Genomic DNA, 20,015 nt, shown 5'->3' on the forward strand with positions numbered 1-20,015 from the left:
CCCAGAAGGCAGCACAGCTCCATTTCGAACTTCTTTGGTGGTGCCTGTTTTAATTCCATGCATTTCAAGGTCCTGGGTAGAGCCATGTGCTGGGCTGAGCAGAGGGCGTGTACTTGGGTGCTGGTTGTGCATCAGGGAGTAGGGACACCCAGTCTCTTTGGCATCTGCACCAGGAGGGGGACCCTGCCAACAATAGCAGAATGGGGGCTCTTCCCAAAGCAGGGAGTTCTAGGTCTCTCCAAAAGCTAGGTGGAAAAGCAGTGGCATGCATTTTGGTAGACCTATGGCATCCTATTATAGATGATACCTGAGGCCACATTGGCTAATGGTGGCAAAGCTGGAAAGGGAAGCCCAGATCTCCTTGAAGCACTAACTCTCTCTCTTGGGCTTATCAGTACAAGGGACACAGACATGGAAAACTAGAGAACAAGTCCAAGACAGGGAGCCATGCTTCTTTCCATCACCATTCCTGCTGCCCCCACCCTTAGCAGGTATTTTGCCAGTAATCTTTAGGATTGAAGAAATGTCATGGCAGCTGAAGAGAGGTGTGTGTTTGAAATACCCCAGTTGACAACAATAAATAAATCTGAAATAGCCTTTCAGGAATGTATAAGACACCTTTCGGTCTGTTTGGTGCTAAACTGGTTCTACTAACAAGGTACGTGACTTCGATCACGTCCACGTCTTGCTGTGTGCGTAAAGAAGAGGTGACATGTTCTCTCCGGTTTCTTTGTTTCATTTTTCATCCCACTGCATCACTGGCAGCATGTCCTCTAAGCTAGAAGGTTTGAAATAATCTCTTTCTAAAACCTAGGAGAGCAGTTAAAATTGTTTTGTGCAATACTTTGAAAATTGCCAGAAACATTGTGACATTTGAGTGATAGTACAGCTATTGGCATATCTGTCACCAAAAAATCCAAAGAAGTCCCACTTCCATAATATTTAATTCATGAAGAAACAATAAAGGTAGGCACATTGTCTTGTGTTGTGCCAAACATGCACGACCTCTTGCAATCACAAGATAACATCAGACAAACCCCAGAAGGAGGGATATTTTACAAAACTACCAAGTGATAAGCTTCAAGATCGTCAAGGTCGTGAAAGACAAGGAAATACTGAGAAACGTCCACAGCATACAAGAAACTAAGAAGCAATAATAAAAATGCAGTGTGGATTCGGGATCAGATCCTGGAATGGAAAAAGGGAAAGACGGGTGAAATCGAAAGCTGGAGTGGAGTTAACAACATTGAACCATTGTCAGTTTCCTTGTTTTGATCATTTTGCAATAGTTGCATGAGACGTTCACATTAGGGAAAGCAGAGTAAGAGATAGATGGGAGCTCTCTCTCTACTATTTTTGCAACTTTTCTAAATGCTAAACTTTTCTAAAATTAGTTCAAAATAAAATTTTTATTTACAATTTTATTTATTTATTTATTTAGAGACAGAGTCTCGCTCTGTCACCTGGGCCTGAGTGCAGTTGCAGGATCTCGGCTCATTGCAACCTCCATCTCCCACGTTCAAGCGATTCTCCTGCCTCAGCCTCCCGAGTAGCTGGGATTACAGGCATGTGCCACCATGCCCGACTAATTTTTGTATTTTTAGTAGAGACGGGGTTTCACCATGTTGGCCAGGCTGGTCTCAAACTCCTGACCTCAAGTGATCCGCACACCTCAGCTTCCCAAAGTGCTGGGATTACAGGCGTGAGCCACCACACCTGTCTCTTAAAATCTTTTTTAAAGTAGGTAATTGTGAAAAAGACATCCATAGTTTTCTTCTTGACTCTAGCGTCTGTCTTAGAATATAATTGCATGATATCAAGGGGCTTCCTTACCCCAGGAACCAAATCTAATGGTAAAGAAAGAAAGATTAACAAGAAAAAGAGGGAGGAAGGCAAAGGAGGCCCTGCCCTTGAGGAGCTTACTGAGGGCCGTCTTGTCCTTACCCTGTTCAAATGCCTTCTTTTCCTGTTTCAGTGTTTGGAACAGAACCAGATATGATCCGGGATGGATCCACCATTCCAATTGCCAAAATGTTTCAGGAGATTGTCCACAAGAGTGTGGTGCTAATTCCGCTGGGAGCTGTTGATGATGGAGAACACTCACAGAATGAGAAAATCAACAGGTCAGTTGATGCCTGTGCAATGTGCCTCTCTCTTCTTCCTTTACTGCACACACCCGGGTCTACACATGGGTGACCTCCTGTTCAATTTATGTGAGAATGGAAAATCGTACAGACTGGGGGCTTAAACAACAGACATTGATTCCTCACATTTCTGAAGCCTGGATGCCCTAGATCGGGTGCCAGCCCATTTGGTTCCTGGTGGGTGCCGGCTGTCTTCCTGGCTGTCCCTGTGCTCACATGGTGGGGTTAGGTGGCTCTGGTGTCTCATTCTCTTTCTATAGGGGCACCAGCCCCACTGGATTAGGACCCCCATTTTGACCTCATTTAACCTTTATCATCTCCTCCAGGCCCTGTCTCCAAATACAGACACACTGAGGGGTTAGGGCTTCAACACAGAACTCTGAGGAAACACAAATGTTAAGTGCATAACAAAAAAGGCTATTTAGGAATGTTTGCTGTATGCGCTACTGGCAGATACTACAAGCTCTCCTAAGCCTCCCAGACTAGTGACAAACAAGAAATTGTTTGACCCTGATATCCATGTCATGTCGGTGATAAGAAATCAAGGAAAATTGACTTTTAGATTTGAGTCTAGGACTGATTCTCATCTCCTTAATAATAATAATGCATTTTTCACATAGAACTTACTAAGTGTCTTTCATACTGGGATCTCAGAAGTATGTTAAATAATTTAGATGGAATTTATAACATCAAATCTTCCTGCCTAAATGACAGAATATTTTTCCTCCTTCATTTGAATGGAAATTGTAACAAAATTTCTCTTTGTTTTTCCTCTTCTTAGGTGGAACTACATAGAGGGAACCAAATTATTTGCTGCCTTTTTCTTAGAGATGGCCCAGCTGCATTAATCACAAGAACCTTCTAGTCTGATCTGATCCACTGACAGATTCACCTCCCCCACATCCCTAGTCAGGGATGGAATCTAAATATCCAGAGAATTTGGGTCTAGTATAGTACATTTTCCCTTCCATTTAAAATGTCTTGGGATATCTGGATCAATAATGAAATATTTCAAAGGCACAGATGTTGGAAATGGTTTAAGGCCCCCCACTGCACACCTTCCTCAAGTCACAGCTACTTGCAGCAACTTGATTTCCCCAAGTCCCGTGCAGTAGCCCCAGGATTGGATTCCTTCTAACCTTTTAGCATGTCTCCGACCTTGCAATTCGATTGGCATAATCACTCCGGTTTGCTTTCTAGGTCCTCAAGTGCTCATGACACATAATCATTCCATCCAATGATCGCCTTTGCTTTACCACTCTTTCCTTTTATCTTATTAATAAAAATGTTGGTCTCCACCACTGACTACAATGATTTCCCCGTGGATTCATTTTCAAAGAAGTTACTAAAGCATGGTACTATATTAACCTCTTGCCTCCCCTTCATTTATTTTTTCCCACTTCTTGAAAAGTTCTGAAGCTGAAATGATCAATATTCATACCCGTATGCCATTTGGGAGTCCTTGTGCAAAGATGAGTATTTTTTTTTTATTCCAAGCTTCTTTACCTTTCCTGAGATTGATGCCACCTTGTCAGCTTCTCTGCCTCCCGTTCCTTCTTCCTGTCCCATCAGAAAAGGCCCACTCTCTCTCTCTCCAACATCTGTGCACATGCTGCACCATAGCAGAATTAATCCTGATAGAATTTCTCTCACCGCATTGAAATTTTACTCAATGACAACATCTAAATTGCTCAAAGCTTTTAATAGCATCAGTTTTAGATAGAGAACTAATCAACCCTGACATCAGTAACACATGCTAAATTTAAAGCCATCAGCTAATGCTGCATCCATTAATCATTTTAGTTAACCATCTTGTTTGGCTTGATTGGATTTGATGGTATAAACAACAACAACAAAAAACTCATTTTTCTACAGTTGAGTGTATATAAACAAATCAATATGAGTTTATGATTTAAATCACATTAATGGAGAATAATTTAGGGGCTTATTAACATTTTTTCTATTATGACTCCAAATAAAAACAAAGCAAAACACATTTGTGTACAACTTTTTTACATCACTCTGTTGGTTCTTGAGATGTCAGTTTAAAAACGTGCTGCACCACCTTTAAAAGGACTGGAGCAGGCAGTCAGTGATTCCGTTCACCTTGATTCTAGTCACAGAAGTGGACCCAACTGAGGGCTCAACCTAGTTGTGGGTATTTGTGAAGGATTCCAGTTAGTGTTTGCTTTGGAAGCAGGAGGCTTCAAGCCACCACATCTCCAGTTCTATAGAATATCAAGTCCTCTTTACAGAACAGCGGCAGGTGTTTGGTATTTTGTGCTATTAAGTGTAGTTTGTGCTCATCTAATTATGCAGGGTTTCGTGTTGTTTCTCGATTCTGTTGAATCTACCTGATGTATTTGGCATTGCAGCTAAGGACTAACAGTGCAAGAGATTTAGAGTCGTCATGTTAGTCCATTAACAAAAGTTTATTATAAAATACACTGTAAGCATTTCTGACTAATGTACCATAAGATTTAAGAAGTCACCGAACAACACAATGTATTCGCTGATCTTCATTCCTGCTGAATCTTTCTGAGACCAGCAGTGTCTCAGTTAATTATTACGTTGCTGCCAGGAGAGAAAGGGAGGAGAATGAATAGTTGTGGAGGTTGTAAAATCTAGGATATTCCAACCCTGGATTGCCAGAGTTCAGAGTCCATGTTTTTCTGTCACCCAGGGCAGCATGGGTCTCCCCAGCTCTTCCCTCCTGGTTTTCCACTCAATTCTGAGCCCTGCGGTTAACCTACCCTGATGTGGGAGTCAGAAAGGAGTATATTCCAAGTTCCTTATACTCAAAGGGATAAGAGAAAGCTACTCAGTTGTTAGTTATTCAGGCATATTAACCAGTTATACGGAGGCAAAAAGTTAAGGCAGAAAGAAATCAAAATATTTGTTTTTTTAACATTTTAATGACGAAATATATGCACATGGACAAAAACGATCACCCAGTATAGTTGGGGATACATTGTGACATGCCCTTTGGGGGGGACTTTACTGTATTGGAGGAGGGCAACGTATCCGGCTTGTTAGTAGATGTAGTGTATTAAAGCGTAACTATTGTGATGAGGTTTAGGGGTTAGGAATATCATTTGGGTTTGGTAGGTGCTCTTCTGGAAAACAATGAAGCTGGGAATGTTTCTGGCTTTCTGTTGTATTAATAAAAATAAAACGTACTGGCCTGGAAACTTTGGTGATTGTGCGCCAGACAGCACGAGAGCCCTGGTCAGTGACACTGTCCTTTGCGCTTGCTGCTGGGAGAAGGGAGTGAGCGAGGGCTCTCTTGAGGGCTTGCTCCCGGCCACTTCTCACTGTTCACACTCATGCTGGGGACTCGTTGGCCTTTGTACTCGCCAGATGCCCATGACTCCCAGCCCAGGCCCCTCTTCTGAGAACCAGGCCCACACGTCTTCCTGCCCATTTCCCATCTGAAACTACTCACCTAGTACAAAAACTTCCATCCATTCCCTGAGCCTGTTTCTCCTCTGGTGCTCCCTACCTTAGTAACTGGGCCATTGGCTAGTTGATAGCAGAGCCCTGTATCGTCTTCCACACTTCCCTCTCTTTCCAATCCAATTCAGTATCAAGGCCAGTCCAGCCCGTTTCTCAAAAGCCACCACTTCCTTCTAGTTCTACTGTCACCTCGCATAGCTCATAAGCCAACACTCTTAACTTTTGCTGGGTTATTGCAGAAGCCCCTAACCAGCCTCTGCCTACACGACAGCCCCTCTCACTGTATGTGCCACGCTGCAGTCGGCTTGTCCCTCTCACCCTGCTTAAAGCTCTCAACTGGCGATATGGTCTGAAGATGAAGTTAGACATCCCAAGAAGGTCTACAAGTCCTGTACAACTTGCTCTCTGCTTACTCTTCTGGCTCGCTCTGCTGTCACTAGATATGCCCTGATAACCCCATCCTTCAAATTCTTCCAGTTTCGCAAACATCTAAGAGCTTCCCTGCCTCAGAGCCTTCTCAGAGTCTCTCCCTCCTCCGGCAACACCCTTACAACCCCCTTGGTCTCGCTAATACCCCTCCCTCCACATTATTCTTCAAATCTTGGTTTAGTTGTAATTTTTCAGGGGAGCTTTTTCTTATTCCTCATGAGTAAGTGAGGTGTCCCTATTATGCTACCATAGTCTCCATAGTTCTTTGTAGCATTTATTATCATTGTCATTAAATACATAGTCATGTACCATATACTGACAATTTGGCCAAGAAACATATATGACAGTGGTCCCATAAGATTACAATACCATATTGTTACTGTACCTTTTTCTCTGTTTACATACATACTTACTACTGTGTTGTAACTGCCTATAACATTCAGTACAGTAACACACTGCACAGGTTTACAGCCTAGTAACAATAGGCCACATCATACCGCCTAGGTGTGTAGTAGGCTACGCCATCTAGGCTTGTGTGGGTACACTCTAGGGTGGTTGAAGATGTCCAGGGACACATTTCTCAGTATCCCTTTTAAGTGATGCATGATTGTATTTCTACAATTTAAAAACTGCCAGCTCTCCTGCTAGACTGTAACATCTTTACAGGCAGAGATGATGTCTGTTTCATCTATCGTGGTGTCTTGAAAGTTCCAGGCATACTGCATGTCATCAGGAAACATTTTAAATGCTGAAATGAATGATTTCAACATTTATATCATCCTTTCTCATGCTGCAATGCACACTCATGATTTCTGTGCATCTCTCTCCCTCCTATTAAACTTCAAGCTCTATAATATCAGAGACCATGTCCTACTAATCTCTGCATTTCAGGCATCCAGTGGGGTGTGCTGCACACATTAGGTGATCAGTATGATTGCTAACATCTTCCTCTTGACTCTGCAGCTGCGATTTTTGGGGTCTTCCCTACCAGGTGTGCTATACCCATCCTGGACTTCTCTTGTCTTTATGCTCTCCACTTCACATTGTTCCTAGTTTGAAACCTTCTTGGAGCAGCTAGTGCTGGGGAGAAGCACAGAAAACAAGCCATGCAGAGGTGTCAATAGCTAATAACTGTTCAATGTGTTAGGCTTCCCAGCAGTGCTTGTATCTTACCAGGGACCACAGCTTCATTCAGAGGCCACAAACCAGAAGCCCAGGAGCCCTGCACTGGCTCCCTCACCCCCGCTGATGTGGCTTTCACGATGTCCTAAGCACTTTTGAATGGGAAGCCAACATTCCCAAACTGGAATATTTCACACACACACACACACACACACACACACACACACACACACACACACACGATTCCTCTTGAGCAATCAGAAGACAGAGTTAGATGACACTGCTCTGCCATTCCTGCAGGTGACAAGAAGTTAAGCTGAGGAGATTACGAAGCCCAGCACCTGACCCTTAAGGCATGCTCAACAAAGTTCTTAGAAGAAGCAGAGTAAGGAGAAAGCTCACCAAAGAAAACAAATGCTATTTTATCTGGCTTCTCACTTCTACAGATATCTGTCTTCACTTAAAAACAAATCCCCAAACTCACTGTTTCATGAGAGGGCCAAATGACTTTTAAACACAATCTAGTTTAGTAGATAGTATACTATACTATTTTAATGGCTGGGCGTGGTGGATCATGCCTGTAATAATCCTTCCTAGCACTTTGGGAAGCAGAGGCAGGAGGATCCCAGGAGTTTTGAGACCAGCCTGGGCAACATAGGGAGATCCTGTCTCTTAAAAAAAGAAAAAAAAAAGTGTACTATACTATTTTAAATGTCTACTTTTAAATGAATTGTGTTATCTGTTATTTTTAATGTTATTTTTCACATCAAGTTTGAATATTAATTGTACATGTAATGGCTAAAAAAATCATGATTTGAGGTCTTGATTATACAAGACAAAATAAAATACTTGTTTCTATCTTAATGCACAATGGTTAGATCTAGCATAACTATGTTAATGATCTGTAATACTACTGCCTTTCATAACGCAGAAAAACTTAAACCAAGTCCTAACAGTAGCACATATTCCTTCTGCTCTTCCACTGACCAACTATGTAACATCTACATTCTATATTGCAGAGCACTTAACAAGTAAGAAAGCTCATCTTCCTCTTTACCATGTTGAGAAAACTTTCTTCTTTAAGAATTAAGTTCTTGTAAGGCAGAGGTTGGGTTGGATATGTTCTATACTTTGCTCAGCTGTCCAAAGCCCTAATAAATTGATAAAACACAAAGACAAGAATGCAGGAGATTTTCTGAAGCAATAAAATAATGCATTCTTTTTAATTCCCAGTGTGATGTAGAAGAGAAATGATGGCAGGTGTAATAAGTATAATTTATCTTCTCTTCTTTTCTTCTTCTTCCCCTTCCTCCTCCTCTTCCTTTCCTTTCCTTTTCCTTCCTTCCTTCCTTTCTCTCTTTCTCTTTCTCTCTTTCTTGAGTTTCACTCTTGTTGCCCAGGCTGGAGAGCAATGGTGTGATCTTGGTTCACTTCAACCTCTACCTCCCAGGTTCAAGTGACTCTCCTGGCTCAGCCTCCCGAGTAGCTGGGATTACAGGCGCCCACCACCACACCCAGCTACTTTTTTGTATTTTTAGTAGATATGGGGTTCTACCATGCTGGCCAGGCTGGTCTCAAACTCCTGACCTCAAGTGGAGGTCACCCATCTCGACCTCCCGAAGTGCTGGAATTACAAGCATGAGCCACCACGCCTGGCAAGTATACTTTTTTAACAGTTATGATAAGTAAATACTTTGGAGCTATTTTAGTTTGGATAGAATTGAAAAGAAAAAAATGTCATTATGTGGACACGTTATTTAAAAACATTATTCTAGTGTTATTCCTTATGCAGGATGAAAAAAGATGTCAGATAAATTATGCCTTTGACTATAACAGAAAATCTAAAGCTTTAAATCATCTCACCTCCCACACTGAAATTCACCACAACAGCATTCGAAAAGAACTCAGATTTAAAATTCTAGTGTGGGAGGTTAAGTGTTCATAGCATATTCTTATTGCCATTGTAAGTAGGCATTTGAATGGAATGACAAAAAATGTTAATTTAAAGGAAATGAAAGTTTAAATGACACTTAGTCATCAAAAATGACTAGTCACCAAAAATGACCAACGCTTCCTTCAAATTTTAAATAATAGTAACCAAATAAAGGAAGCCATCTATAGTTTAAAATCCCACTTTCAGTCCCAGAAGGCAGAGTTCAGGGATACTTTAGCAGGTAAAAGTAAGGGGAGAGGGCTCTGAAAAGGAGAGATCAACAGAGAAAAAGCAACGAATTCAGCATACTCTGCCTAAATCACTGGTTGATCTCTGAACCATGCATGTGTGAGGCAGATTCAATCCTTTCAGCAAAGGCTACACAACTATATGAGATTTTAGTTGCTCCCCATGAAAGGAGAGAAAATGTTTGGAGTGTGAATACAGCCAAAGGAACTACCTGTTAAAACAAAACAAAGAAACAAAAAACCCTCTACTGCTTGTCAGAGGAACATCATAGAATCAGGAATCTCTGCAGCGTATTTCTCAAATGTCTAGGATACAACCACAAGATTACTAGACATTTAAGAAATAAGAAAACATGAGTCATAATAAAAACAAATGGGAAAATTAATGAGAATTAACCTCAAGATACTCCAGATATTCGAATCAGCAGACAAAATTTCAAAGTAGCTATTATAACTGTGCTTAAAGACATAAAGGAAAATGCACCTGTAATAAATAAGCAAGTAGGAAATCTCATCAGAAACAGAAATTATAAGGAAAAAAATAAAATTTGAGAACTTAAAAATATAATATCTGAAATAAATCACAAGATGATTTTAACAGAAGGGTGGATGTGACAGAAGAAAGAATCAGGGAACATGGGAAATAGATCAACAGAACTTATCAACCTGAAGGTCAGAGAAAAAATAATGGAAAAAGAGGACAGAGGTTTGGTGAGCTGTGTATAATATCAAAAGGTGTGACATATTTAATTGGAAACCAAGAGAAACAGAGTAAAATAAAATTATTTGGAAAAATAATGGTCCCAAACTTCCACATTTTGTGAAAGACATATACTTACAGATTTCTAAAGGTCAGAAAGTGCCGAGCAGGAAAAATCAGATGAAAATCGTGTCTAGTCATATCACAAATTATGGAAAACCAAAAATAAAGAAATTCTTTAAAGCAGACAGCAAAAATGACAAACGACATATAAGGAAACATAATGGTAAGCAAAGATCTGAATGGCCTCTAATTGCTTATTAGGAGCAAATAGAGGCCAGAAGACATTTAAATATATCTTTTAATTTAACAAACATCTTATAGATGGCAGATAGCTGAGATTTGCCTCTTAATCCATTCTGGTAATCTCTTCCTTTTAAATAGAAGGCTTGGTCACTAACACTTAATATAATTAGTAACAGTAGAATTAAGGCTTCTCATTTTACTATTCACTTTATGCTTTATCTATAACTTTCAGCTATAAACCTTTTTGGAGGTTATTTGTAAAAAATACAGGGGAACAAGACAAAAAAATGCATGCAAAAATATGAGTAAGGTCTGATTATTAGAGAGAAGTATTATAACCTGATTTTGATAATTGCATTGTGGTGGTTCACCAAAAATATGCATAAACCATAAAATATGGTAAAATGTGAATAATTATAGAATCTGGGTGAGGGGTACATGGAAGTTCTTTGTCCTTTTAATAAGTTTTATGGTAAGTCCAAAATTATATTAAAATAAAAATTACAAAGCAAAAAAAAAATGAGGCCAGAAATTAAATGCTCTCTAAATTCCAGGTGAGTCTGAGTGATTACTTTGTAAGAAGAAAATTAAACTTAATATTTTTTCTTGCTTTTTTATCCTAATTAGGGAAAACACACCATTGATCATTGATCCTAATTAGGGAAAACACGCCATTGATCATGAATTCAAAAGTTCTTCTGAGATGGTTCAGGTGTCCATTCTTCTTGTTGACAAAAGTCTCCTGTAATATTTTTAGCTCTGGATGGGTGAGAAATGCAGTGAAAGGGAAACTTGAAATTAGTTACCCTAAAGCAGAACTCCTGAGGAAGAGGATCACTTGGGAATGAGAGTATATACCATAAGCCCATATGTTATCATTCACTGCTCTTGGCCTTGGAAGAAAAGATTCTGGTTTAAATTCCTGGCTAAAGAGGCAACATAATATAGCACAATGGTTCCCAAACTTTCCCTCACATTGGAATTACCTGGGGACTTTAAAAAGCACTGATGCCTGGGTTCCTCTTCCCCTGCCCGACTTTCTAATTTTCTTGCTATGGGGTATCACCTGGGAATTTTTTTTTAAGTTCCTGAAGTGATTCTAATGTGCAGCAAACTCAAAAAGCACTGGTGTAGAGGTGAAAGTGTGTTGAGTGGACTCTGGTTCAAATTTGGACTCCAGATTTTACCAGTTGGATAATCTTGGGCAAAATATGTTATTTCTCTGAGCCTTGGTTTCCTTAGCTGTAAAGTAGGAATGGGAACATCTTTATTGCAGAGTTGTTGGCAGCACAATGGCAATATATGTAGAACACTTAGCACAGCACCTAGCATGCAGTAGACTCAATACGTGGTGTTACTTATTTTTATTTTAATTTTCTATTTTTCCATTTATACATAGATAAATATTCTACAAACAATTTCTTAAAGAGGAATAATTAGAAAGCAACTTATGTGTGCGCCTGGGGTGTGTATAATGCAGTTACAAGTTGGGATCCTCTTTGTTCTTAAGTTGAAGTCCCTTGCTAGGAAGCGTCCAGGTACAGAAAGACGGTAGCAGTGAGGACCCAGTCACCGCATGTTCTTGGTATTATCTCTCAAATCTCAACAGAGACAGACAGATGTCATACTGTCCTTGCACTTTCTTTTACTTCATTGATTGAATGTATTAAATTAGGTCATCACATTTATAAAGATGAAATCAATCATATTGGTTTGAGATAACTACAACTATTGGCTTCCTACCCTGGATCCATTTCTCCTTTTCCTTCCCAATTCTTACTTTATTCATGTTTCCATCCCTTTCCCACTCAGCCAAGTGCCACAGGTAGAGCTGACACCTTCCCAAGATCCAGGTGGTCTCTGAGGCCTACAGGCAATCCCATTCCTGTTTGCGGTGCTTAGCTTAGGGTACATATGTGAGCCACCTCTGGCCATGGGATGTGAAGGTATGCTTGCTGGGGGCTTTTGGGAAGTTCCTTTTTTTTTTTTTTTTTTTTTTAGACGGAGTCTCGCTCTGTCGCCTGGGCTGGAGTGCAGTGGCCGGATCTCAGCTCACTGCAAGCTCCGCCTCCCGAGTTTACACCATTCTCCTGCCTCAGCCTCCCCAGTAGCTCGGACTACAGGCGCCCACCACCTCGCCCGGCTAGTTTTTTGTATTTTTTTAGTAGAGACGGGGTTTCACCATGTTAGCCAGGATGGTCTTGATCTCCTGACCTCGTGATCCGCCCGTCTCGGCCTCCCAAAGTGCTGGGATTACAGGCTTGAGCCACCGCGCCCGGCCGGGAAGTTCCTTTTCTCTTAAGAGAAAAATCGTAAGAAAAGGAGTTCTCTTTTTTCTCTCTAGATGTTATCCCTGGAATCACTCTAGCCATCTTACTACAGCCTGATGTTGAATCGGGCATTGAGAAATGAAGTGCAGATGAGAAAAATCTAGGTCCTCGATACTAACATTCAACTCCTGAGTCAATAAATTCTGAAGCTTCCTTTATGTCTGGATGACAAATTTGTGAGCCAACACACTTTTTTATTGATTAAAGTAGTGGAAGTTCATTTCTATTATCTGCAGCTAAAAGCCTCCTGGTATAAGTGCTTTGTGTTATCCTCTCAATTATTCTACATCTCACCATCACTTTCAAAGCAGTAATATTATACATTTCTAATTTGCATAACTTGCTACAGTTTTCAATTTTTTTTTTACCCTAGTTAACACAAAGTCCTTGAAGTGAATATCATCTTTATCATTATTCTATTTTAGTAATAAGAAACTGAGACTCAGAAAGTTTAGGTAACAGTAGGAAATGATGAAACTGAAACAAGAAATCATGTCTATTTGAGTTTTTTTTCCTGTAAAGACAGTCATTAATGCTCTTCCCCAAATGTTTTCATTTCTTCTGACAATGCCAAGATTGCACTTCCACATCCTTCTGAAGTCACTTGCGGCCACGATAATTGCCCTGGCCCAATGCAATGTGAACAGATAAGATATATTTTACTTCTGGGCCAAAGCTTCAAGAACCAGTGCATGTTTTGTTGACTTCTCTTTCTCTCTAATGCAGATAATGGAAGTCCCATGAGCCTGGGTCCCACAAAGAGACATGGAGTGTAGCATCCAGCAATGTCATGATAAATTTGTAGTGGGAATTAACAACACACATTTGTTATTATAAACTACTAAGATTTGGTTATAAACCACTAAGCATAAGCTAGCCATTGCTAAGTGATAAATTCATAAAGTGGCTATACCACTTTCTGTGTTTTTAAGTGGTAATAATTTAACTCAGTTCTCTAATAGATACCTCAATTCTAAATATTTTTTTCTGAGAAATCTATGTAAATTTTATCCAGAAATAGTAAAGTTCAAAAAGTGTTATTTCGATAGTTTTTGTGGAACAGGTGGTTTCTGGTTACATGGGGAAGTTCTTCAGTGGTGAGTTCTGAGATTTTGGTGCACTCATCACCCAAGCAGTGCACAGTGTACCCAATGTGTAGTCTTTTATCCCTCACCCCTCGAGTCCCCAGAGTCCACTATATCATTCTTATGCCCTTGCATCCTCACAGCTTAGCTCCCACTTATGAGTGAGAACATACAATATTTGGTTTATCCATTCTTGAGTTACTTCACTTAGAATAATGGTCTCCAACTCCATCCAGGTTGCTGCCAATGCCATTACTTCATTCCTTTCTATGGCTGAGTAGTATTCCATAGTGTATATATATCACATTTTCTTTATCCACTCATTGGTTGATGGGCAGAAATAAATTAGCTAAAAATACATTTACATAGTCATCATCAAACCAAGTGTTCATTTAGATTAATAAAACTGTAGTTCCTGACAGCTTTCTTTGAGACAAACAGACTTACATCAGTTTTTCTCAACAGTTGAATCCTAGGCATTTTGTGTGTATTTAAAAATGTTGCCTCAGTATGAAGAAGTTGTTAGGACGAAGTGCTAGTGCTTTATCTGAAAAGTATCTCCCTCCTCCCAGCAAGCCACTCTGTTGGGACTATATCCAGCGCACAGGTCCAGAACAGAAGCAGCATGCAGGTGAACATACGTTTAAGGTATTAGACAGAGGGAAATCGTCACCAGGTACCCAACATAGACAGAATCAGAGAACATGACGTCACTTCTTTGAACGCCATTTTTCTCATCTGTAAAATGCAAATGACGTGTCTATTTAGTTAGATTAATTGAAATAATGCATATACGGTTTGTAGCATAATGCCTGGCATTTATTTAATAGTTGATATATTTTAATTTTATACATTCTCATTTTGTCAACTTGCTATTGTAAAAGTGTTTACTATTCATTATCCAATGGAAAAAATATCACATATACCCAGAAAAAGATGTGAATATATTGCTTGCTTTTTCTCAGACATGATAAAAGCATACATTTTGAATTTATGAAGACTGAAAATCTTTGCTCTGAGTTTTTCCTTTGCAACTTTCTTAAGACGTAACTGGTAGATTTGGCAATAAAACATCTGTATCATTTAGGCTGCTTCATGGTGCAAGTAAAAGAAAACTAGACTTAAGAAAAGGATTTTTTTTTTTTTTTTTGGTTAACAGGTCTCAAGTGGGGCTGGCTTCGAGCAGGTCTTGACCCCCGCAGGGGTTCCTTGTGTCACTGTAACCACCCAACGGGTTCATCTTGCCCACTGCCCAGACACAGTGGATTCATCAAGACAGAGGAACTGCAATAAAAAGTTTAATACACACAGAGCTGGCTAAACAGGAGACCAGAGTTTTATTATTACTTAAAGCAGTCTCCTGAAAATTCAGAGACTGGGATTTTTAAAGGATAATTTGGGGAGCAGAAGACCAGGGAGTGGGGAGAATTGATTGCTCTGGTGTGACATGAAATCATAGGGAATTGAAACTGTCCTCTTGCACTCAGTCAGTCAGTTCTTGGGTGGGGGCTAAAGGACTAGATGAGCCAGTTTATCCATCTGAGTGGTGCTAGCTGATCCATGAGTGCGGGTCTGAAAAACGTCTCAAGCACCAATCTTGGGTTTTACAATAGTGATGTTATCCTTCGGAGCAACTGGGGAGGTTTAGAATCCTGTGGCCTCTAGCTGCATGACTCCCAAACCGTAATTTCTAATCTTGTGGCTAATTTGTTAGTCCTACAAAGGCAGTCTGGTCCCCAGGCCAGAAGGGAGTTTGTTTTCAGAATGGGCTGTTATCATCTTTGTTTCAAACTTATACTATAAACTAAGTTCCTCCCAAAGTCAGTTCTGCCTATGCCCAGGAATGAACAAGGACAGCTTGGAGTTTAGAAGCAAGATGGAGTCGGTTAGGTCAGATCTCTGTCACTGTCATCATTTTCTGTTGTAATTTTTGCAAAGGTGGTTTCATCACTAGGATGCTCTGTCTTCACTACAAGTCTGTGTTGTCCATGTCAAGCATTATTCATTCAAAAGAAAGAGAGGAAGGAAAAAAAAAAGACTTCCCTTTTTCCTTAGAATCAGAAAATTAGTCTTGAATGAGATCAATGGAATCTCTCAGGTGGAAATGAGGTCAAACTGACTTCCTTAGAGTCTTGGCTTAGTAACTCAAAATACTCAAAATAGAACTGAAACATAAACTTAGATTTTACTTCACTGCTCAAGGGAGGAAGATAAATGTTAACTAAATCCCCAAGGTAAGAAAGGTAGCAAGATAAATCACCCAAAGATCACAGAATGCCCAATCCATATACAGAATTATGCTACTGTCATTGTCAAGAAATTTATCACCTTGTTATACAAGACCAACAGTGTTGAAATAGCTATTAAAAGAGTAGGAAGTACTAAATTTTCAAATAAACTTTAAATTTCAAGTGAACTCTTTCAAGGCAGAATCCAGTTTTATCTTTTATATAACAGGCACCCAATAAATGTTGGTTAATGGAATAAAAATAACATCCGCAGCTGGTCACCTGTTGTGAGGAAATTGTTTTCCACATTTTTCTCTAGAATTTTAAAATAACTATTACTATTAAACTGAGACCACATGATAGATGGAAAAGGTTGACTCTGGAGTTTAAGGTTGAGTTCCACTTTTACTAGCTGTGTGATCTTGGAACAGTTTATTAGAGTCTTCTAAATTACTGTTCCTTACTGTGGATAAGAGAATTCATGTGGATTACAATCAGAATTAAACCACATAATGTCTACGAAAAGTTCTCTATAAACTATTTAAAAAGGTAACTAATTATCACTTGAATGTATTCTGATTTAAACTGAACTGTGTTGGAATTGGCCTTGAGTGATGATTGGGTCTAGAAAGCCTATCTTCAGAACATCACCAAAAAAAAAAAAAAAAAAAAAAAAAAAATCCAATTACTTACAATGATTTTTTTGAGATGGAATCTCGCTCTGTCCCCCAGGCTGGAGTGCAGTGGCGCAATCTCGGCTCACTGCAGCCTGCGCCACTGGGTTCAAGCTATTCTCCCGCCTCGGCCTCCAAGTAGCTGGAATTACAGGTTCGCACCACCACGCCCCGCTAATTTTTAAATTTTTAGTAGAGACGGGGTTTCACCATGTTGGCCAGGCTGGTCTCAAAATCCTAGCCTCAAGCAATCCAACGTCTCTGCCTCCCAAAGTGTTGGGATTATAGGCGTGAGCCACCCGGCCTGGCCAATGATCTTTCTAAATGGAAATCTGATCACGTAACTTCCCATTACAGAGTCTAACCCTACCCTATCCCCAACCCTGCGCCTACAACATAGTCAAAACTCTTTAGCAAGGCAGATGACCTCAAGCAGGATTTCACCGCGTCTTTGTCACAGCACTTAACAAGCTGTGACGTATTTATTCGTCTACACAGGTCTTCCCTACTAGATTCTGAGTTTCAGAAGAAAGGCCTCCAACTCGAGGTTCATGAAGGGACCTGCACAAGGGGGCAGGCGGGCTGTTAACCACCACATCCTGATGTCCTGTCTTTTTGTTCCTAACAAGCCCGTGTGCTGGGCCGTTAACGTTCATAAAAAGTCCTTGTCGAACGTTTTAAACAGCCAAGGTGTTTCAGCTTTAATAAAAGCTGAAAGTTTGGCAATACCAAACTGGTCACCAAGCCACATTCCGCTTCTTGGCCTCTTTTTTGGTATCAGAGTTCGGCTGGTGGTTTCCTGTGGCCTCTGAAACAAGGACCTTATTTTGGGAGCCATTCGAGAGATTTTTCTCGTCATTTAAAGTAGCATTCTCGCCTTGCACAGCTGAAAGTCATTTCTCGAAATCGGAGCGCCAGAAGCGACAGCAGCCACTCCAGGTCCCGGGGAAGCCGGCAGAGAGGCAGCGGGCTGCGTTTGCCAGCGTAGGCCTCTCCGGTCCCGCGCCGTTCTGGGCCTTCTCAGTGTTTCCGGCGCCGCCCTCGGGGTCCCTTATTGAGGGCGGGAGCCGGGTGGAGGGACAGGGCAGGAAGCAGGCGGGATCGGCCCGGGAAGAACCCGTTCTGGGACCCTCTAGAAATCCCAGACGCTCCTCCCGGGATGACATCGCCTGCCTTCGAGCCCGACGTGCTCATCGTATTTAGATTGACTCCTTCGGCTCTCCGTTTTCCTTCTCTAAGGGAGGGGTGGGACTTCCTGTTTTATCTCCGAGCGGCTTCCGGCAAGAGCTAATGGGTTAAAAACAAGACAGCACATAAACCTGCCAGCCACTCGGATAAAAAACAAGGAACTCGACCTGGATCTTACTAAACCAGTTCCAAGATTCTGTTTTTCGGCTGTGGCATCCGGCGCTGCATCCACGACGGAGTCGCCCTGGATGTCACCGGAAGTCCTTCAACGGAAAAACAAGATGTCCCGCCTCTTCCTCCCAAAGGGAAGACGGTGAGCCGGAGGAGTCAGTCAGAGGGGCGAGCAGGAGCGATTCCGTCGCCAAACAGGTAAGTTATTCTCTGGCCGGGGCGGGGGGTTTGGAGGCGGGGACCGTCCAGCGTCAGCGCGGGGCCTGGGGGCGGTGGCTTGAGGGCTTGAAGCCGGGCGGCTGGGCGCTCAGAGTCCCTTCTGGGCCCTTCGCTCTTTCTCCTCCCCCCTCCCCCCGCCTCCGCCCCTCCCTGTCGCCTTCCTTCCCGACACCCGCCCAGACTCACGCCCGGACACACACCCTCACTCGCTCGCACACGCTGCCTCGCCGCCCTCCTCCCCCCGGTCCCCGCCGCCGCCCTGCCCTCTCACCCGCTCGCACCGCAGGCCGGTCCCGCGGGCAGCCTCGCGCCGCGCCCTCGCGCGAGCGGACCTCTCGTGGACACCTCGGGGCTGCGGATCCAGCGTGGCCTCGGTTTCCCCTGCCCGGTCCGCCGCAGAAACAGCCCCCCGCCCCCTCGGGATGCACCCCTGCACCGAAATCGGGCCGTTCTCGCTTGCCCGGGTTGCTCTCAAATGGAAAATAGATGCTCCCTTAGCTTCACAGCTGCAAGGTTTAGCGTCTGGTTTCCAGCAGGGGCTCCCTGGACCGCCCGCCCACTCGTGTGTCACCCCCAGGTGTCCTGGCTGCGCCGCTGCTACTCGAGCCTTCTTCCGTTAAGCGACGCTGGTGTGGGCGGGCGGAGGGCACACTAGTGCGTTGGCCGAGAGCACCGCCGTGGCAGCGCAGGGTCCTAGCCACTCCCGACTTCAGTCCGCTTTGCGCCACTGCGGGGAGACCCCCGGCTGCCTGACACCGCTGCGGGCAGCAGCGGGTTTCTCAGTAGATGTTCACCTCTTCCCAGCCAGCCAGTTAGCACGCCTTGGGTGCGTGGCCTCTTTCTGGAGTTTAAGCTGGTGGAGGCGGGGTGCAGTGGCCGCTGACCTCTGTCGGTTGAGTTGGGTTTTCAGTAGCCCTTGTATTTCATTGGGGAGTTTTGGAATAGGACCTCCCACATCCGTGGGATGTAAATACTTTCATAGGTAATTACAGTCTTAATAATGATTTGAGTTACAGCTTTGCAGTCTCTGCCTGGTGACATCCTAGTCGTAGTATGTATCTGTTTTGTGGTGAGGTGCTAGTCCATTTAGAACACTGTAGACGAGAGCCCTAACATATACTCATCAGAACCCTGTTAAGAAGAGCTCCTATGTCATTTGGCATACTCACTGTACTTCATTTAGTACAGAAATCTTGTGTGGTAGGAATTACTCCGTTTTTACAAAACTGAGACTCACTGCTATATACAAAATTACTGCTACTGGCACAAGGTAAAGCTTTCTTCTTGCACGACATGTAAGGCAGGTGTGATAATTGCTCATAACACAGTTGCTACTGGTGCGTTTTTTTTTTTTAAACTTTATTTCGCAATAAATTAAGATTTACAGAAAAGTTACAAACAATAGGACAGTTCCATTGGTACCTTTTAAGCGGAGCAAAGTGACTCCATTTCAAAAACACTGGTTCTTGCTTTATGCCAAACACCCTTCTAGGTGTTGGAAATAATAATATATTTCCCCAGAGGATTTTGAGATCTGATTGAAGAGACATAAATAAATATAATACCCTTTTCTACGTACTAAAATAGAGAGATGGGAGCACAGTGGAAGTTACGGCTGATTGATGGTGGAGAGTGGTGAAAGCTTCTTGCAGGATATATTATTTGAGTTAGGTCTCAAGGACTAGTGGGTAATCACCTGGTTGAAGGGACGTTTTCCCCAATATTCGTTGCAATTAGGTTTGTTTGATTAGAGTAGAACTCGCTAACCTTAATACAGTAGAC

At 42.1% G+C, this 20,015-nt stretch overlaps 2 protein-coding genes and 1 long non-coding RNA gene across 3 annotated transcripts in view; 2 read left to right on the forward strand and 1 right to left on the reverse strand.

The window, feature by feature from the left end:
* The window catches only part of CNDP1 (carnosine dipeptidase 1), a 40,043-nt gene extending 36,588 nt beyond the window's left edge, over window positions 1–3,455 (forward strand). Inside the window, exons 11-12 of the mRNA XM_030925715.1 lie at window positions 1,976–2,123; window positions 2,926–3,455. Of these exons, the coding sequence (XP_030781575.1) occupies window positions 1,976–2,123; window positions 2,926–2,992 (215 nt within the window). The 3' untranslated portion in view covers window positions 2,993–3,455. The remainder of the gene's footprint in view (window positions 1–1,975; window positions 2,124–2,925) is intronic.
* Window positions 3,456–17,278: 13,823 nt separating this feature from the next.
* LOC104656994 lies at window positions 17,279–18,859 on the reverse strand. The gene is made up of 2 exons (XR_747214.2): window positions 18,505–18,859; window positions 17,279–17,942 (listed from the first exon to the last, which is right to left on the reverse strand). It is a non-coding gene; the product is annotated as an uncharacterized LOC104656994 (long non-coding RNA).
* Window positions 18,139–20,015, forward strand: part of ZNF407 (zinc finger protein 407) — a 476,207-nt gene continuing 474,330 nt past the window's right edge. The window contains 1 exon segment of the mRNA XM_010356708.2: window positions 18,139–18,212. The gene's annotated coding sequence lies outside the window, so the exon portion shown is untranslated.

Source organism: Rhinopithecus roxellana, chromosome 21, assembly GCF_007565055.1.
Source record: "Rhinopithecus roxellana isolate Shanxi Qingling chromosome 21, ASM756505v1, whole genome shotgun sequence".
NCBI lineage: Eukaryota > Metazoa > Chordata > Mammalia > Primates > Cercopithecidae > Rhinopithecus > Rhinopithecus roxellana.